Below are 19,944 nucleotides of genomic sequence, written 5' to 3' on the forward strand. Positions count from 1 at the left end.
CTCAAAGACTGCGGTGGAAAATGAAGTCATCCTCTTACCAAACTCTTCAGCCATGAGAACCTCTCTGTGCCACTCATCTGTGCAGTACCTTCAAAAGTGATGCTCCCTGCTCCCATATAGCCTTTACTCGCTGAATAAAAGTCCCTTATCTAGTTCATAACACCGTCTGCCAGTAGATGTTCACCACTTGTTGCCGCACTGCATGCCAGCTCGCGAGACCAAAATGTTCTTTCTTCGCAAACCCTCTCATTAAACACAAACTCAAGCTTGGTTTAAAAGCAGTTCTTTCAAAAAAAGCATTGTTTTTAAAGTTGTTAGCTAGCTCGCTAGGCTACACATGCCACTTCCTTAGTTGGGCGGCATTAGTAGACACACAAAGCGAGATTATACTTGTATGTGTCTCTCTCTGCCCCTGTCTCTCTCTCCCTGCCCCTTTCCCTCTGTTGGTCCATCTGTTCCGTCTATCTGTCTCTAACAATGCTGTCTCTCATACTGATCTAAATCCAGACCCAATGACTGACTGTGCTGAGATAGGGAAATGCATGCACACACAAAGACATGCGAATGTACACACACACACACACACACACACACACACACACACACACACACACACACACACACACACACAGAGACTACTAAGTATTCGAGGAGAAGAATATAATGTCTACGGCAGCAAATACTCAAGAAGATTACTTTTCAACAGCGTCTTTTAAACGCCACTGTAACAACAGGGTGATTAGGTAGCCGAGTGCAGATTTTGGTTATTAGCCTGTGTTTGGAAAAGGCAGTGGGGGAAACTGGGTGAACCCGTCCAGATTTTGCATAGCACTACGATTGTTATGTGCATGTATGTTTACATAATTGTGAGTTTAGTTTCTACTGACCGAGAACAGCACAAGCCCATTGGCACACCCAAATGTTAAAAGTCTAACGGAGCTTACCCTTATTCTAAGGTGAAGGCTTCTTAGACAAAATGAGAGCAAGGACGCGGGCGGGTAATATGTGGTGCATCCCCTAAGAGTATTTTGATTACACTTTAATCCAGGTTGGAGCACATTTCGTCTATGAGGTTGGATCGCAAATACGGTAAATAATTATTGATTCTTCCAATCAGATGGTTTAAGGCATGGAGAAACACTGTTCTACTCTAGATCTTAATAGAAACATTAGTTGCTAATAGTAACTGTGTTGTTGCTGATACATAAGGGTGCAGTCACTCAAGAAATTAAAGTTCCCAAGGCAATACATGCTTCCTTCACTTCCTTCTATTGTATCTACATGACAAGGGAAGGCAAGTAAGAAAATATGTTTCCAGCAGCAGATAAAAACATTCTAGCAAAATGGGAAATTACTTAAACCTGTGTAGGTTACTTTGCACTGTGTGTATGTGTATCTGGATTTTAACAAAACTAGAAGATCAAGACAATCTGAACAAGGATAAACAAAGAGAACACATGTACAATGTCAGCTGTTTTGGACTTAACCAAACAATCCTCAGATTACCTCAATCTTTTCCCAAACAGAAAACAACTACAAACTCAGACCGTCTCATGAAAGTTAAAGTTAAGCACCAATTAAATAACTGAGAGGGATAAAGACAGATGCACGGCGCTGATCAGCTTTTAAAGCAGTAAACGTTATGAGCAGGACAAGTTCAAGATCAAGTGTAATTATAGACCGGAACAAACTTTTGGTACAACACCTAGCTAGACCGGTGGTCCACTAGGCCAAGTCTGAGTGCCTTCGAGGTATTTTGCTATGCATACGGTTTATCGTGACCATCAACGTGGGCTCAAAGACCACATTCTCTCAAAAACATGTTTTCGTTTACGTGCTAGATTGAGTCAAAAAGGAATACATAGGCAGAGCAGAGGTCATGACCTGGGTTTATACCTAAATATATGCCCTCTTATTAGAACCTCCTTCAGAACCATTAAGACCCAATATAACTAATAATAATCATACAAGTAGACTTAGAGTACCATTGATCAACTTCAGCAATAGATCATGAGACTAATTTAACGTTTGCCAACCGTGACACTGTAGTCTCTGGAGAACTGTTTTCAACCTTTCCAAGAGCTTATTTGAACTACAGAATGACCTCATCAACCACCCAAGATAGTTTGTTAAAAGGTTGCAGCTGAGACAGAGAGACACAAAAAGAGGCACATGCAGGGCATTTATAATCCCATGTGTATACTAGCGCCAAGCTAACAAACCTCCATGCTAAGTTCCATACTCACTCATTGTGGCTTCTGCCCAGACAAAGCAACAGCCTTGCCAGTCTTCCAGTTACATTTTCATTTGCTCCAGAGAAGAAGCCAAGTTACTCATAACATGGCAGGAAAATGTAGAAAGAGGCATATAGCTAAATGTCTCGGTTAACATACAAGGCAGCTGGAGCCTTAGAGCGGCTGAGACACTGACACAGCGAGAGAAAGAGTAGCAGAAGAGACCCAGGCCAAACTAGTTGGCCATGCCTGACATGCCGATGACGATACTCACATGGGCCGCCCAGTTTGGCCACCCCCCACCCCTCTCTTTCTCTCTCCCTTTCTTACATCCACACAGACACACACACATATACACATACACACAGCTGGAACTCTCCCAAGACAGCTACACAAACTTTACTGTTCTCACTCCCTCTCTCCCCCTCTGTCTCTCCCTCCCTCTTCTTCCAGCCATCTCCCTGTTCTCTACGGTTGTCTAAACACAAGTAACGGCTGGCCCGAAGGCACAGTTAACTGTTTCATAAGCCGCCTTTCAAGAACTGGAAGTACTTGAAAAAGAGCATCCGATCCAGTCACTTAAACTTCCTGTTGTGTTCTCCCAAAAACATGTGATTTAAGATAACTTGTGCCACGCAACACAATGAAAACCAACTGTTTCGACATTGTAAAGTGTCATATGTGTTTTAAAGGAAACTGCCACAAAAGGAAACCCTCAATCAGCACATTGAACAATATCAGGTGTGGCATCTTGGATATTCATACCTCAGGTTATGCAAGGTTCAATTTTAGATCCAGTTCTACATGTAGAAATGCCTGTTGGCGACTGCAAGAGCAACAGGTGTTGATATACAGTGGCTTTGAAGGCATTCAAGGTACACTGGTGCAACAAATGCCATATCGAGGCGATGGAATTTTCCAGTAGACATTGGGAAACGGAAAGACCATGGCCATAAATGTATGCACACAGAGAGACTTCAATCATACTCTGCTGCTCTTTGGCATTCTAAAGACTGTGACTTGGTATTGAGAAGCCTTGATTCAACACAATGGCCATCAGCCTGGATGGCTGAGTTGATCTATGCTGTAAACACCAATATGCCATCCCTGACATCAGCATTTCGCAGCATTTAAACTACACAATTTGTGTTGTTTAATCATTTAGCAGACGCTTTTGAAAAAAATGCATTAAATAACCCAGGTAGCCCCGTATTCATGCAATTCTTTGGAAAGTCCCGAGACTTTGCTGTGCGGAAATCCTAAGAGACGTCAGTATTTTCTAAGATGCTGAAACCATCTTGACAAGGAATCATTCCACTGTTGAAGACACTTAGTTTGGTTGAACGATGTCTTCAGCAGGTCTGCATGCTTTATGTACTGAGTTGAAGCCACAACAAAGCAGGCAGGCGCACCCAATTAAGTGGCCATGGAGTGAGATTCACTCCTTTTGTCAATATTACCTATGCTCATCCTGAGTTCAGCAGGGATACAAGATTATGCGGCGGCAATGCAGCACACTTATGCATTTATTGTGCCGTAAGTCCACTACAGGGTAACATAGGGCCTTTCAGTCAGGTTAGGCTGAGGGCTAGGGTTCCCTGTTTGGCGGGTTATGGTAATGTATAATGCAAGTTGCATGAGACATGAGGGGATGAGTAAAAGACAGAAAGGCTGATGAGGTAATCCAAACTCTGGCTCTATCTGAATTTCCGCCAACAACACTGAAGGCCTGTACTCTACTGATCTAGGACAAATGTAAGGTTGTGACCCACAAAATAATGTCAAAACAATTGCATGAAATTCTCTGCAAAAAACAAAGAAAGTCTTCCCCAAGCACACGCACACACACACGAACACACACACACACACACACACACACACACACACACACACACACACACACACACACACACAGTGTGTTGCATTTATTAGAACTCTTCTTTCCCAACCGTACTACTGACCCAATTCTTTATTTTACCACTGAAAGGTAGAACCGCAGCAAATTTTCCCCCAAAATCCTATCATCATTAATCTCAGAATTGATCCATTCGATTTTTCAGAACCCACAAACACAGATGCACTCGCAAAGACAAAGATGAGAGAGTCTGACGAATATAGTGTTGTAGCGAGCGGTAAAGGAATTGATCGCCACAGTATAAATTAAACTTTACTGTTGTAGGAACAAATAGATACCAGCAGATGGCACTAATTACTTAATAACATGTCAGTCACTTATGTTACGCTATCCATGTCTTGTCAAAGAAGCCTTCATTAAAGGAATGCCCAGAATATACGCTGAATATCTAAAAGTGTTGTAAATTTATGAATTATAATATACTAAACCACAATTGAGAGTTTAAAGGCACCCTTATAATAAAAATAACAATAAACAAAACAATAATATAAGGCCATCTCCAGCCAAATCTTGAGATAGAGGGAATTAAATTTGAGAAAAGAGGAGAAAAAAGAGAACCCTAGGAAGACATGTATCCAAAGTATATTGAAAACAAAATTTACATTTGTATCTGTGTGGCTGATGTGGGATGTTCCCCAGAGTTCTAACAAGAACTCTGGGGAGAGGAAGTAAATATAAATGGGGTCACAGGGAAAGGTCCGTTTCTCACAACACACACCCACACACACACAAACACACAAATGTGTGTGTGGTGTCGGGGTGTGTGTCCACTGTCCACACAACAGTCATATGCTGGGTCTGGGAAAGGAATATGTCTTGGCCCATTCCATGCAATAACATTAAGAAAAACACCCCCCTCATTTTAGTGTTGTTCAACGCACCAATCAACTTAACGCAATCTAAAATAATGAATTGATTCACTGACAACCTTGCCCGAATATCTGACCCGTAATACATAAGCGGGGGTCGGTGAACCAAGGGACAGTGCTTGGGCCTTACCTGTAATCGTTTCAGCGTCTCTGTACTGGGCTGTGCACTCCGGGGGCGTGGCCTCAGCGACATACTGCTCTTCGCAGCTGGCCGAGCTGAGCCCTGGGCTAGAGAGCCAGAGCCTGTGTTTGCAGAACCGCTCAGGGGGCGGGGGCGATGAGCCGGACCAGGTGGGTGGAGGCGGAGCCGGCAGGTCCAGCTTGGCACCGATTGGTCACTGATCGACAGCAGGACTAGCCATTTATGGAAGCCAGAGGGTCAGCGAGTGGATGACGTTGGGAGTCAGGTCGGACCCGACAGTTTTGATCGCAGCCGGGATTCAGTAGGTCGACTGCGCCGCAAACGAGGGCTGCAACAGGGAGTTGAAGGAGTGTTTCCCGTGATATCCTTCTTGGAACAAGAAGCTGTTCCAGCAGTCACTCGGCATGCATCTGGAAAGAGGAAAAGAAGAGAGGAGTCTCGTGAATGATCAGTCACTTGTTAAACACTAACACGTGTCATGTCCTACTGTATGGTTTGATTCACATGACAAGCCGTGGTCGACAAACTACAAACTGGGGGTCGTAGGGGGACACAGTGGGTCACTCGCGGGATCATGGCCATAATACACTTCAATTGTATATTTGAAGGCTGAAAAGGGGAATACTGTAACCATGAACAGCACCCCTAGAAAAAATAATGATTTTGTGACATTGTAAAGAGATGTAATGCTTATGAGGCATCAAATATTTTGTTGGTCGTGGGCCAAAAGTACTGCCAGCCCCCTAAAGCTTATGTTTTGATGAAACAGTAAAACCTTTACCTTTAACCATTGCATTATAGCAGCCGGCACTAAATCATTCTTGAGACATTATACACCAGTGCCACGTAGACTAGGGTTTACTACACAATTTACAACACCATCACCATCGCCAACAAACACAATGATTACAATGCTCTCTAAGTACAGGATGGGGTAGGTGAGCAAATGTGTTTTGATAAGTTAACAAGGATGTTTTGAAAAATAAGTTTATGAATATGCTTCCTGTAACGTTGGTCATTATAGAGTTTGCTATTATCTAACTCAGTGGTTTTGAATCTTCGACCTGAGGTGGACCACTATATTGTCATCGAGTCCTTTATTGGACCACCTCATACGGTAAAAATAGATAAATACACATGCAGTGACCGAGCAAAGAGTGATAGTCCCCCTATATACACAATAATTGCTAGAAGACCAAATGAGTGGAAAATGCTGTTTATGGTCCCAGTGTGTTTATTTAGCAAACACAAAGCAACACAAAACAGAAATCAAAAACATAACAGTGGAACATTTAGGACGTAAACCACAAGGCAGAATAAAATCCCAGGTACCACCTACAGTACCCTCATGCAAGTTGAAAAACACTGATCCAACGATCCATTGTGTTTATCAAAAGATAAGTGCATTCAATGTCAAGGAAGGGCTTCCTGGCATTCTATGTGTGTGTGTGTGTGTGTGTGTGTGTGTGTGTGTGTGTGTGTGTGTGTGTGTGTGTGTGTGTGTGTGTGTGTGTGTGTGTGTTTTCTGAGAGAGAGGCTAATGGAATATTTGTTGGTACGTTGAGTGAGTTATTTCAGAGTGACTGAGTGTCTGTATGACCACAACATGTTGTCATATTGTATACAGAGACAAAACCAAGAATGTTATCTAAGACAGTCTCTCGCGACCATAGGAGTTAGCATATCACACTGTAAAGTATGTCTGAAACAGTTGTTATTGTTACTGGGAATAACAGAAACAATTATGAACAAAACACAAAGGCACTTATTACCAGCATTTCCTCCACACCAAGAACAATCTAGCCCAAAATCTAACTTTGGCAGGTTTTATGAGGTTAACATCATCTCGAATAGTCTATCACTTTCAGGAATCTGAACTTTGACCACAAATAATTGGTTTAGTTTAATCAGTGTGTTGTGCCTTTCCTTACCCTAGGTTCGTGGAAATAGTAATCATACTGACTTCCTTGTTGTGTAGGTTCCTATACATTCCTATGCAGACATGACAACTTCACCCGTAGTGTATAACAAATTAACTGGGTCTCTCTCGCCATGGCCAATCCTAAAATCTCCACAATGGTTACTTCCCCTCAATTTGGTTCCTTTGTTGTTACTGCCCATGATGTGAAAGTTTCCGCTAAGAATCATGTACACCCATTGTCTCATTGGCTATATGCTTGTTAAATCGCTGCCTGTACCTTCCCATTATCATGCTCTTATATTAAGTACCAAGTAGAGGAAGGTCAGACCAAATTTATCAATCTACAGTTGATCTAATGAGTCTCCCAATATCCAGTTCATTTCAAGCACGTATGCGATCAATATATGATCAATAAAGGGCACTCAGCAGAAACATGGCCTAAGTAGGCTAGGTAAGAACGTTGAAGAGGGCACTACTAACTCAAATCGTCTATCAGAATTAGGTATCCTAAATACTTTATTTTAGGATTCAGGAGTGGACTCCTCATTTTGATTTGTCAAAGGACAGATTACATATATTTTTAGTAATCTAATTACCGTTTCAAAATACATTGACTAATTGACGGCTTATTTACATACTCTAGCATTTTTGAATGAAAAACATCAATACAATTTCAGAGTAAAAGATAGGCTGAAGAGGATGTGACGATGATGGGATAGAGAGTGGTAACTGGATAGGAGAGGTCAAGGACAGGACGCAGCCGAGATGGGTTAAAAGCCTTTGTGGGATCTCAAGGGATGGAGTGCCCTTTGAACTATGGATTCCATATTGACAAGTTAATGCTTCATTCATCTCACAAGTCAGACTTAACATTCATATATTTAGTCTAATGGCAGACAAGCTCAAATCTGGGTGAACTGGGTGTTTCCCTTTCTTTAGATTCATATCTATTTTGAAAAATGTTGTTTATCTAATCCTAATTAGTTTGCAATTGTTGGTTTCCGACCCAGGTTAGATGCAGGCACTCTGCCCAGAAGTTCTGCTATAACATAGTAATAGTAACGTAATCGTGAGATAATTTAGATTAAGAGTCCTCCCCTCTAAAGGCCTTAAAAAACAGATGACAATGAATCGTTAGATTGCTTAAAGACATTTAAACATGAGAGTTTGCCAATTTGACAGATTAAGTTAGAGTCAAGTCATTTTTTCCCCACACAATGAATCCTAGAGTGGATTAGTCTGCTGGCACCAAAGAATAGGTTGACATATGCACTTCTGAATCGTCTACCATGCCTCAGGGGGTACTCTATCCAAAAGCTATGAGTCGATACCCCAATACAGAGTACATTTACATTTACATTTAGGGAATTTAGCAGACGCTTTTATCCAAAGCGACTTACAATAACTGCATTTGTTACAATAAGTACATTTGTCATAAGAAGTGAAACAATATATCGCTGTCGGTACAGTAAAGATGTTCATAGAACCAAGTGCAAGTATTACAATCGCTAGGCTAACCCATTCCCCGTGTAAAGCAATGATAGCAGCTACTGTAGATGCTACACAATTAAGTACCTTGAATAAGTGCAATGTACAAGTGCCAGGACGTACAACATTCAATGGTGGCTGTGCATTGTTTCTATGCAGAGTCGAGGTGAACTCTGAACAGGTGAGAGTACATCTAAGAGCAAGTTTGTAGAAACACTGCGATACTGGATAAACAACACAGAGCACAATATTGTGGACCAATTGTGGACGTCCGCAGGGATGGAAGGGGGTGACGACTTAAGTATAGTAACCACACTACTCAGCAGCTTGTAATTAATGATTGCCTTAGAGCTCCAGTCAGATAGCTAAGGCAATGCATTATTGCAACACTGAACGTGCAACTCATTTCATCCACGTTGTAATGGCCAGACAAGGACAGAGAGATTCAATGGGAACCTAGCCTGTGTGTGTGTGTATGTGTGTGTGTGTGTGTGTGTGTGTGTGTGTGTGTGTGTGTGTGTGTGTGTGTGTGTGTGTGTGTGTGTGTGTGTCTCATTTTTCATTACAAAGAATTAGTCATGAGCAAGGTTTCCATCAGTGAGTGCAGCTTTTCAATAACCAGTTAACTTTAATCTAATAGACACAAAAACAACAACACATAAAATGCAACCATAGGCTACTGTATAGAAAAAAAAAGTTCATAATGAAATAATACTTGAACAGGTTTTTGAGAGGAGTAACGTTGATCTACTCAAGGGAAAGGGAAGTTTGGACACACAGGATACATTTCAAAACTTCGCATGAGACCGAAATGTTAAAATAAAGAGGAAAATCAAAAGTATAACGTTATTACTAATAACTAAAGTGTCATACACTAAAGGTAACGTTAGTGCTTTTTTCTAGCAAGCCGGTGTCATTTCCACCTGCTGTGTCCCCCTACAGTACACGCAACTGACAAACTAATACCTATAGCATAATTTACATGGGATGGATATATCTGTAAAGGGCATCTTACCAATACAGCAGTCACAACAGTCAGGAGTCTATGTGTGCAAAATAGTCCTTTGGAAATAAATGTAGGGCGAAGTCCAGGATAGATGCAGCGTCCGACACGTTCCGCACAGGCGTAGTTAATGTGATCCACAAGTAGTTAAAAGTATTCAAGAGAGTACTTATGAGCTATTAATTATTAGTGAAAACGAACAAAGAAAAAGAGGAAACTCACGTGTACATCAAGACACAATTATGAAGTATAGAAAGACACGCGTTTCTATCAGATGCACTTCGGAAAATCCGTTGCCTCATTTGTAGGCTGGCTGGAAGCCGTGAAACAAAGTGGATGCGGGTCAAGGGAAGTTAAAAACTACATTCTACAGACTTCCGTTTGGGGGATTTTCAAAAGAAAAGAAATCAGCGGGCGTGCTCCACAGATATTAAAGAACGCAAATCAAACTACTCTTTAACGCGCAACAAAAAGTAAACGGTGACATTTTACCTGACGTAATCTTGCAAGATGATTATTTCAAGCACAGTTATGAGTGCAGATTGGAGTGAATTCATGAGTGGAGGTGTTTCTTTTAGCATTTGCATTTATTCTCTGGGGGGAGGGGATCACACATAAGCACGCACACACACACACGCACACGCACACACACACACACACACACACACACACGCACACACACACAAAAAAAAAACACCAACACACGTTTTGATGACAGCGCTTTCTTTAGGCTTTTGTTTGATGGCCAAAACCGAAACCGGATATGATGTTCTTAAAAACTAGTAACTTTCGTTTCTAAAGTGAAGTTGGACCTCAGTGACGGCATTAAGGGCGTAGAAACCTTTTCCAACATCATTGATAAAAAACAAACGCGTGTCGATTACGACCTATTCTGATAAAATGACACAATTGTGAGTTGTTAAATAACATTTTGAACTGTGGTATTTCTCCCCCACCTCGGCAATAATAGTTTCAGGCGAAAAGTTGCAAAGCAAGGATTATAGTCCGATAATAATAACTAGGACTACTAGCTTTCAGAATAATGTTATTACGCCGGAGCACCGTTTTGTTGAACTAGTTGTAGTGGCGGATACGGGTCGCTAGAGGCGGTGACGCAGAATGTAACTCATAACAAATAGATAGACCTACAAGTCCAAAGTTGTATATCACTGGGTTGTCCCTATTTAAAAACTCGAGAAACAGGTACAGGTTATGCATGTCACAATCTCTATGTATATGTTCCAGATTTCTCCTAAAAAATATTCCCCTATCAATCAGAAATGTGTGCCACAGGTCTAAATGTATGACTTTATTGGACACAGAGAGAAGAGGACACAGAGTTAGAGACGCAATGAAGGGCAGGTTTATGATGTGAGGGTCTTGTGTCAGCAGCAGCAGCATTCGATGGTGGGGTGCAGCAGTAGCAGCAGAATCAGGTGGTACTGTGCAGCTGGGTTCCTGGTTCTCCGCAGGTCCACAGAGGTCGCTTGTGTTCTGGTGACAACGTCGCTGGCTGGCTATGCTTGTGTCCAAGCACCACCGCATGTTATTTGTATTAAAGCCCAACAGGAAGGCAAAGCCATTGTCAAAGCTCACTTGCTTCCGATCAATTGGTGTAATGTTAATAACTTCCTTGGGGTCTTCTAGAAAAGTATTGCAGACCTTCGTCGGTGGCAATGCTATTGAAGTTAGGGTTGTAAAAGTTATTAAGTCCTTTATGAAATAGTTAAAAATAATGTTAGCATACATCTATATAATTTAATGTATCTATCTATCTGTCGTACTTCTATGGCAATCCTTTTGCATCTCGTCCTGTCGCTTAGCAACGAAGGGACAGCACCAAGGTGACGACACTAGGGTTAGTTGATTACGGGTAAATTGCAAACTACAAAAACACACAATACGTTTTCATTTCACGTGAATAATGTTTATCTCTGACCGAAGTAAATAATCAAAATGAATACATAGAGAGCAATATTGTCTATATACGGTACTTAATATATCCATGAAACTTCCCTGCACCCCCGGCAGGCGTAGTGAAGTGGTCCGAAGCAACTTCCTGTAAAACAAACAGCGCGTTGGTCAAGCCAAAGAAGTTGAGGTATATGCAATGACAACAGAGGAAAGACCAGAACTGTAAATACATTTATTGTAAGTTTAGCAATGGTCCAATACTATTTTACTTCCGACCCTACCGTGTCTTTTCTCGGGGGATGCAGCTGTTTACATTGTGTGTATTAGTGAACGGATCAGTAAACTCGGTCTCGATGCCTAACGTTACAGTGTGCTCTATATTAGTGGTGTATATTTTATCAATATGATTGAATCATATTTTAAATTCCTGTCAGTATCTAACAACCCTTCAATTGAACAACAATTTAAGCTATATTATTATTTTATTCATTCCAATTTTCCGTGCTTACATTTTTTTTTATTTTTTCCGAAGACTGCTGTGTAACGTTATGGTCAACGTTTACTATTCTGAAACATAAATGTTTAGCCCAAACGTTATTCTTTATATTTTGTAAATGTGACTCGGGACAAATTGTGGTTTCCTGTTAATTTTCCAAGATGTGTATACTGTGCAGCTAGTTAATGTCATCCTCATATCATACCAGATGGAGAACTTCATCCTTTATGATGAGCTAGGGACAGGTAGCAGGTCTGTGGTGTATAAAGGCCGAAGAAAGGGCAGTCTTGGTTATGTAGCCATTATCTGTGCCGATAAGAACAAGAGGCCAGAAATCACCAACCATGTAAGTCTGTGTTTTATATTCTACACCGTGCAACACAACACACATGTTTGACAAATATACTTTCAATGTTTTTGCAATTGTAAGGATTTTGAAGTGGTTTATGTATTTGTATTGATTGATTTCTTGACAATAAAAAGCCTTAACCATCATGTAACTGCTGAAATAACCATTTCTAACATAACCATTTATTTATAATGTAGAGTTTAGACCAAAGCTATAAGAACATACACATTGACATTAATTAGAGATAGACTGTAAATCTTTGAAACAAAAAGGAACATCTCCATAATTACATGTATAAAATAGATAATCAACTATTATCTTTGTCGATAATCAGGTACGCCTCTGCAATGATCTGGACCATCAGAACATTGTGTCCTTCTGCGAGTGGTATGAAACCAGTAATCATCTGTGGTTGGTCATGGAGCTCTGTACAGGTCAGTGGCTATGACTTTAGTCCTGGTTCCAGGCTGCACTGCATAAAAACCTATTTTGGATAACTTAAATTCTAAATTGTAATGGTAACATCCTTTTGTTCAGTACACCATCATATACCAGAGCTTTATGTTTCAATTATGATGCTCGTAGTGGAAGCTAAGAAATTATACGTCTGATCAAGATTGACAAAAATAAGTAGATTTTTATTGAAAGATGCATATGACCCTTCATTCAGCTATTTAACTTTCGTGTTTTCATACTTTCTGGAGGTGGCTCCCTGGAGTCTGTGATTGGCCAGGATGGCTGTCTGACCGAAGACATGGTGAGGTCCTTTGGATGGGACATAGTCAAAGGGCTGAAGCATCTCCACCAATCAGGAATCATTTACTCTGACCTCACTCCTGCTAAGGTAAGTTCCCCCCCGCTTTCCCAGCTGTGCACAAATGTAGGGCAGACAACGAAAGTTTAAATACCAAGTGTTTATGTAGTGCCTGTGGCCGCTCCTCAGGTCTTGCTGGACGGAGAGGGCGTGCTGAAGCTGAGTAACTTCTGTCTGTCCAGGCCGGTGGGAGAGACGCTGGAGGAGTTCTTCACAATGCTGTCCCTCTCGGGCCAGGCAGGAGGGGAGGGGGGAGAGGGAGACAAGGAGGTCTCCGAGAGCGGCCTCAGGGAGAGGATACGAGGTCCCGAGCGACACTATTGGTTTTGAGATGATGTCATGTACTGCTAATCGTCAGCTCGTCAAATGGAGAGGAAATAAAACATTCAGTCCGCTAAGAGAAGCACACGTTTCGTTTTGTTTTAAACATTGATCCAAATGCTGACTTGTGTTTTTGTGTGTGTGTGTGTGTGTGTGTGTGCGTGTGCGTGCACACAGGCTCTCCAGTTTACAGTGCCCCAGAGGTCTTGCAGGGAGCCAATACCAGTCCCAGCTCTGATCTATGGGCATTGGGTTGTATGCTCTACCACATGTACTCAGGTAATGTACACACACACACACACACACACACACGCAGAAAACCTATATAGTAAATAAATAACAAATGGTCTAAAATATACAACAGATATATTAAACTGGATTGCTATATGTGCTATATTGAACAGCGCTGTCCTGTTCCCAGGCCGTACCACTGTGTGAATGCTTAGTTGTGCTGTACCGTTCTAAACCAAAGCAATTCCATCCTAAAGGGAAGCCTCCATTCTATTCTGAAAACTACACTGAAATGGTGACAATGGTTACACATCAGGAGCCGCCGCCCCTCAGACAAACAGGTACACAAGTGCACACACACACACACATACCTCAAAATATGTTTATTAAAAGTGTTTAATTTCTTTGTATGTTTTTCTAGTTGAAGAGTCTGAATCGAGTCCCAGTGTTGAGTTCGAGAGCCTTCTGAAAGGCCTGCTTAACAAAAACGCCAACAAGAGGTCTGGTTCCCCAAATAATACACCCTTCACATTTATCTATTCATGAATTTTGTAATTTATTGTCTCTGTTGTGATTGGTTTTGTGTCTTCAGAATGGATTGGCCAGAGCTGCTGGACCACCCTTTCTGGGCCCAAGTGAAGGAGGAGGAGGAGGAGGAGGAGGAGGAGGAGGAGGAGGAAGAAGAGGAGGGATGTTCTGAAGATGGAGAGGAAGAGGACAGGGAGGAGGGAGAAGGAGATGGTCTTGATGGAGATGACGCCATCAGTTCAAGGTTTGTTGTCGTATGGTGGAATGACATTATAAGATACAGATTACAATTTTACACAGCAGGAGTAGGAAAAACCGTTTCACCTTTTTTTAAACCGATTATAGGTTCCATTCAGAGATGCTAGCTTTATACATTTCAAAACCACAACACAAACACTGACACCACAGCCAAGGCATGCAGCTGCCTTGGGTAAATAAGGGCTGTACTTATGATGAGAAGTAAGAAGTATGGACCAGAACAAGCACCCCTGATGAGACAGTCAGAGCTGGGGAATGTCCCTGCAGTTAAATGTCAAGTGATGTTTGTGCACATAAGACATGCTCTACACATAAAACATGTTTGGTTTGGCCGCGATTCAAACGAGAGGAAAGGCCTATACACAATGTAGGAAACCGAACAGGCTGCAGCCTTAAACAAAAGCCACTAAATTGAATAGATTACGTTTTAGGGTTTACTTTATTTTTGTAAACACTTTCCTGGGTTCTGATACAAAGCATCTGCTTGAAATGCTTGTACCTCTAACATCTGTACAAGTATAACTGTGTGGTGTATATGTAAGACCAGGGGCAGGCTTCTGTGATACAAATCCCTGTCATGAAAGACAAAAGACACAGACAAAGCTCCATTTGACTTCCCCCCCCCCGAATTCAAAAACAGTGTTAAATGCCTTGCGAGTGAAACTCACTACAAGGGAGAAAGATAAGGGCACTGTTTTGCCCCTGGGTTGCCCACAGGAGTGAATGAGATGGGGTTTTCATGTTTGTCATCAATTGATCAATTAATCTTGAACCCTTTACAACGAGGGTACATAAATTGAGCATTAATTTTTACATAAGTAAGTGCAGAAATACACATTCAATAACAGACACAAAGAAACACATACACAGTTGAATAAGGGTCTAGTATTCATTAACTAACGCTGTAAATGTTAACTAATAAGCGTTGTTAAACATTGTACCCTTATTATAAAGTCTTACCGACGCATCATCCACGCCGGGCAGTGTGACCGCTGGCCAGTCCGCCCAGAGACCAGGCCATGGGGACCCCAATAACTGTACCCCAACAACCCCTAGCGTAATGAGAGCCACACACGGGGATCCTCGCACGTCCTGTCAGCCCGCCGGCAGCCGCCACAGCGTGGACCCTCTGAGATGTTGGGAGCGGTCGGGCGTCCCACCCCCTGACCCCAGCAGGTCCTTCTCCCTGGGTAATGTAGTTCTTTATTAAACAGTCCCTCCAGAAAAACGCGATTACGCGATCGCATAATTCAACGCATAATCAGCCGAAGTCCACATATTCATGCGGGGGGCCGCGTTTTTTCAAATATGCCGCACTTTCACCGCATAAATTGCCGATTTCCGCGCAAAATATACGGGGCTTGCATGATTTCATAATCCCCGCATTTTCGTTGCAAAAAAGTCACATATATCTTAGCAGAAAGTTGAAAAATGTTTTGTTTACTTCACACAAGAGCAGCCATTTCCCCCTGTTGCCATGGGAACGTTGTGAAGTGACGTAATTACGCGACGTTGACGTCATTGAAAAGCTGTATTTTCCGCAAGTTCCCGCATTTTTTCGCAAGTTCCCGCAATTTTGCAAGTTCCCGCAATATCATCGCATAAAATTGCATAAATATGCTACATATTTCATCGCATTTTTTAAGAAAACGGGCCGCATAATCAAGGATTTTTGGCCGCAACAATCACAAAAAAACGCCACATTTTTCTGGAGGGACTGATTAAAATGCTGGGGAAAAGCTTCAAGGTAAGCTTTTGGTAAGCTTCAATTAGTTCTTCCTGATTTGATTTAGCTGATTGCTGATTTAATCCATCATTGCAGATGCGTCTACGCGTACAGTGCACACCTATGAGGTTCAAGGCATAGTCATTTAATTGCCAAATATTTGTTTTAATTTAAAATTTTGTTTTATTCCCAAATGGTCGTGTCTGTGTGTGTGTGTTTGTGTCCGCCCCAAACAAACACACACACACGCAAACATATTTACACACACAAACAAGCACGCACACTCATATTTATGCACGAATGAACACATGCTCTTTACTTTTATATGTTAATCACACCAGCTGAGAGATCCTTTTTGCACACAGGTGCGCTGTGCAAAGTAAACAGAACATGCTTTGAATGGAAACACACCTTTTCCTTTCTTTATTTTATCCACACCATTCAATGCTTTTTTTCTAGTTTTTATTTCGCTCTCTCATATTCATTGGGTATACAATATCCAGCTCATTCAATGGATTAAAGAAAAGAACAATCTCTGTGTTATCCAAGTTGCAGGCTCCTAACTTTGACATTTTTTACCAGTACTGATTTCACAGTCACTGCCCTTTGGTAAGACCAGGAAATGCAAAGGCAATGATATACTTTGAACTTTTTCATTCTTTTCTTCAGATAATGTTTCAGATCTAAGACCGAAGAGCGCAGATAACGATAACTCTGAGGCAATGTTCCTGCTAAGGTAAATCAAGTAACCTTTGCTTTCAGACTCTATCACAGAGCTAGCTGGAGGCACACCAGTTATATTTTATAATGTAAATCAATTGATCTATGGATCAAAATCCGTCTCGATCTTAGAAAGCATACAGTTATTCTCAAGATTATCTAACAATATTATTATCTTCAAAATAACACATAGTCCAACCAATGTTTTCTTTTAAATTAAATCATATTTTTAGATTTTATGAATCAAATAATGAATCAAATGAACAGCTCATTAATTTTATACGTAACACAGAGACAAAAGCACTATACCACCGCTACCATTACATGAGAAACGGCACTGAAATATATAAACTATTTTACAGTAGTCTGTCTGTAGATGGCAGCAGAGAGTCACACAAGTAGTCCAGGGACTGTGCAGTGACTATTGAACCCAAGATCTGCTGTTGATACTTATTTCACTAATGGTTAATCAATCTCCCACCCACAGCAGCCGCGCCACCCCAAGAAGAAGCTGCAGTATTCCTGACCCCCCCTCCCAGCTTCCTGCATCCAAGGTTACACACACTGCACTGAGTACCATTTCTGAATCCCCATCAGTTGACCAATCACCAGTCAGTATGGGACGACACTGATAGGAAAGTTATTGTATGATGAAAAGTGTAAATCTCTCTCTGAGTTTACAGTGATTGTGACTCTGATTAAATTAACAACACTGTTCTCTAACACCCCCTTCATCCCTAAAGAATGCTTTTGTACAAATAAATAAAAAGTAAGAATGTGACTGGAGGACATTATTGACTCAGTGTGAGTGGGTTAAAGACAATTAAAACAACAAGCCAAGCCCGCCCTACACATATAAGTACAGATTTCCATATATTAATAAATCATTCTAATATAATTATATTCTTATATTTTCCTTGAACCATATTAAAGTTATGATATGAGACAATCTGCACACTAGCTAGACATCATGTGTCCTTCAGAAGCAATGGGCAAAGAATACCACAGGATTAAGGTTTAACAAAATTGAAAAAAAAAAGACAACCTTATTCAGATTCAACATGATTCATTTATATAGTATGCTTCAATTACTGGGATAATGATGGTTGAAATGATTGTAGTTCACATTGTTTTCCTGCTGTTTGTCCTATACTGCTCTCTTCTGATGTGTCGTATACCATGTGTTGGTTGACATGGTAATAATCAATAAAAGTTAACCTGATGTTCGATCCATTCTCACCATGCCGTCATAAGGCCCATGAGAGCAACCCTAACAGCGACACTACGTCCTGTGTGGAAGCCCTGCTGTACACCGACGCAGACATGACCGTCACCGCGGTGATCGACAACCCCAAGGTACACACACACACACACACACACACACACACACACACACACACACACACATACACGTCCGCACAGCCACACATTACCTTCTCACACATTCTGTTTACTACTGTTATTGCTTCTTATACGTTATCGTTCTACGCAATAGCGCTGGAGCGTATTGATACAGTATGGGGATTTCTTTTAAAAATAGAAATATCTAGTCAGATAATTTGGTTGAAGAGGTGGGGGAAATAATTGTCTTGTTGTATTCTTCCTGACCAGATTCTGCACAGCCCGGCCGTACGGTTTGACCCAAAGACTCTGTGTGTGCCAGCGTATTCAGGTACTCTCTGATATCCAAGACGCTGTCATCCGTTGTGGATGCAGGTTGCAGCTGATTCTCAATAATGGGTTGCTGTTACCGCGGATTTAAGAACCATAGCATGTCATTTATTCTGTAAACGATAGGCTAGGATTGTAGTTATAGTGTAATACAATCACACCTCGTATTACATTATTGCACATTATTGGATATGCATTGTAATAATTGTAATTAGGGATGACATTTATATAGCACATTTCTTGAACTCAATGTGCTAGAAACAGGAAGTTGTAAAAGCAAAAGCAAGAAAACAACAACGTTAAATAATCATAGGTCCTTATAGGCTAATTTGAAGAAGTGTGTTTTGAGTAGGCCTTTAAAAGTTTTGCTGTATATGTACAAAACCACATTCCCTAGGAAGTAAACACACTTTTACTGCCTGTTAAAGCAGGGATGATATAAACATGATATTAAACTGTATTCTTTATTGTAGAGAATAACGTTTACGCACACACACACACACACACACACACACACACACACACACACACACACACACACACACACACACTCACAACCACACACACACACACACACACACACACACACACACACACACACACACACACACACACACGCGCACGCACACAGTGGACAAGCTCCGGTCCCTGAGCGACGAGGATTGGGACGTCTTCCTCCTCCAGCTCTGCTCCTCCCTTGAGGGACCGGCTACGCCTCCTCCTCCTCCTCCTCCTCCTCCGGCCTCCTCTTCCTCCTCCAGCGCCCCTCCTCCTCCTCCTCCTCCTGCCGCTGCGGCAGTCCGCTCCAGAGTCAACCTGCTGGGCTACCTGTGTAGCGCCGCGGTCGCCCGTGGAGACGTAGCCACCCGGCTCATCAACTCCCCCCTGGTAGGAGTTCAACCCACACACACGCGCCCCGCCGGCACAAAGACGCACGCACACACGCACAGACACTACAGTGCAATACAGGTTAGTATTGAAAAGGTCTACAAGAAGATTATAAGTTGAACTCTGAAGCTGCTGAAAATTATGCTTATTATATATATATATATATATATATATATATATTTGATCAGATTCATATTTATGTAGAATATTTAGGTGATAACAGGATGGTCACTGTTCATGGCTTCAGTTTATCTTTCCCTCCATCCCTCCCCTTCTTTTTTTAATGCACATCCAAGTGCCTGGTTGGGCGAGTTGTCAGACCAGCCCTCTCCTCACAAATAGAGAACCAGGCAGAAATCGAATACTGCGGTTATCTGCAGTAAACCAAACAAATAAACCAAGCCCGCAAAAGGACAACATTTTTTTTTCCAACCCTGATTATTTTTATTATGTTTT

The 19,944-nt window shown here is 41.6% G+C and overlaps 2 protein-coding genes across 2 annotated transcripts in view; one reads left to right on the plus strand and one right to left on the minus strand.

The window, feature by feature from the left end:
• Positions 1-5,269, minus strand: part of LOC307081813 (trafficking kinesin-binding protein 1-like) — a 34,357-nt gene extending 29,088 nt beyond the window's left edge. Inside the window, 1 exon segment of the mRNA XM_079745153.1 lies at positions 5,149-5,269. The gene's annotated coding sequence lies outside the window, so the exon portion shown is untranslated.
• A 6,387-nt stretch (positions 5,270-11,656) lies between these two features.
• ulk4 (unc-51 like kinase 4) overlaps positions 11,657-19,944 on the plus strand; it is an 87,491-nt gene continuing 79,203 nt past the window's right edge. Inside the window, exons 1-15 of the mRNA XM_079758611.1 lie at positions 11,657-11,723; positions 12,191-12,328; positions 12,666-12,765; positions 13,036-13,175; positions 13,275-13,449; positions 13,644-13,745; positions 13,955-14,038; positions 14,119-14,197; positions 14,290-14,469; positions 15,438-15,673; positions 16,879-16,945; positions 17,417-17,483; positions 18,184-18,285; positions 18,541-18,601; positions 19,232-19,488. Of these exons, the coding sequence (XP_079614737.1) occupies positions 12,191-12,328; positions 12,666-12,765; positions 13,036-13,175; positions 13,275-13,449; positions 13,644-13,745; positions 13,955-14,038; positions 14,119-14,197; positions 14,290-14,469; positions 15,438-15,673; positions 16,879-16,945; positions 17,417-17,483; positions 18,184-18,285; positions 18,541-18,601; positions 19,232-19,488 (1,788 nt within the window). The 5' untranslated portion in view covers positions 11,657-11,723. The remainder of the gene's footprint in view (positions 11,724-12,190; positions 12,329-12,665; positions 12,766-13,035; positions 13,176-13,274; positions 13,450-13,643; positions 13,746-13,954; positions 14,039-14,118; positions 14,198-14,289; positions 14,470-15,437; positions 15,674-16,878; positions 16,946-17,416; positions 17,484-18,183; positions 18,286-18,540; positions 18,602-19,231; positions 19,489-19,944) is intronic.

The sequence above is a fragment of the Pollachius pollachius genome (assembly GCF_949987615.1).
Source record: "Pollachius pollachius genome assembly, chromosome: 1".
Lineage (NCBI taxonomy): Eukaryota > Metazoa > Chordata > Actinopteri > Gadiformes > Gadidae > Pollachius > Pollachius pollachius.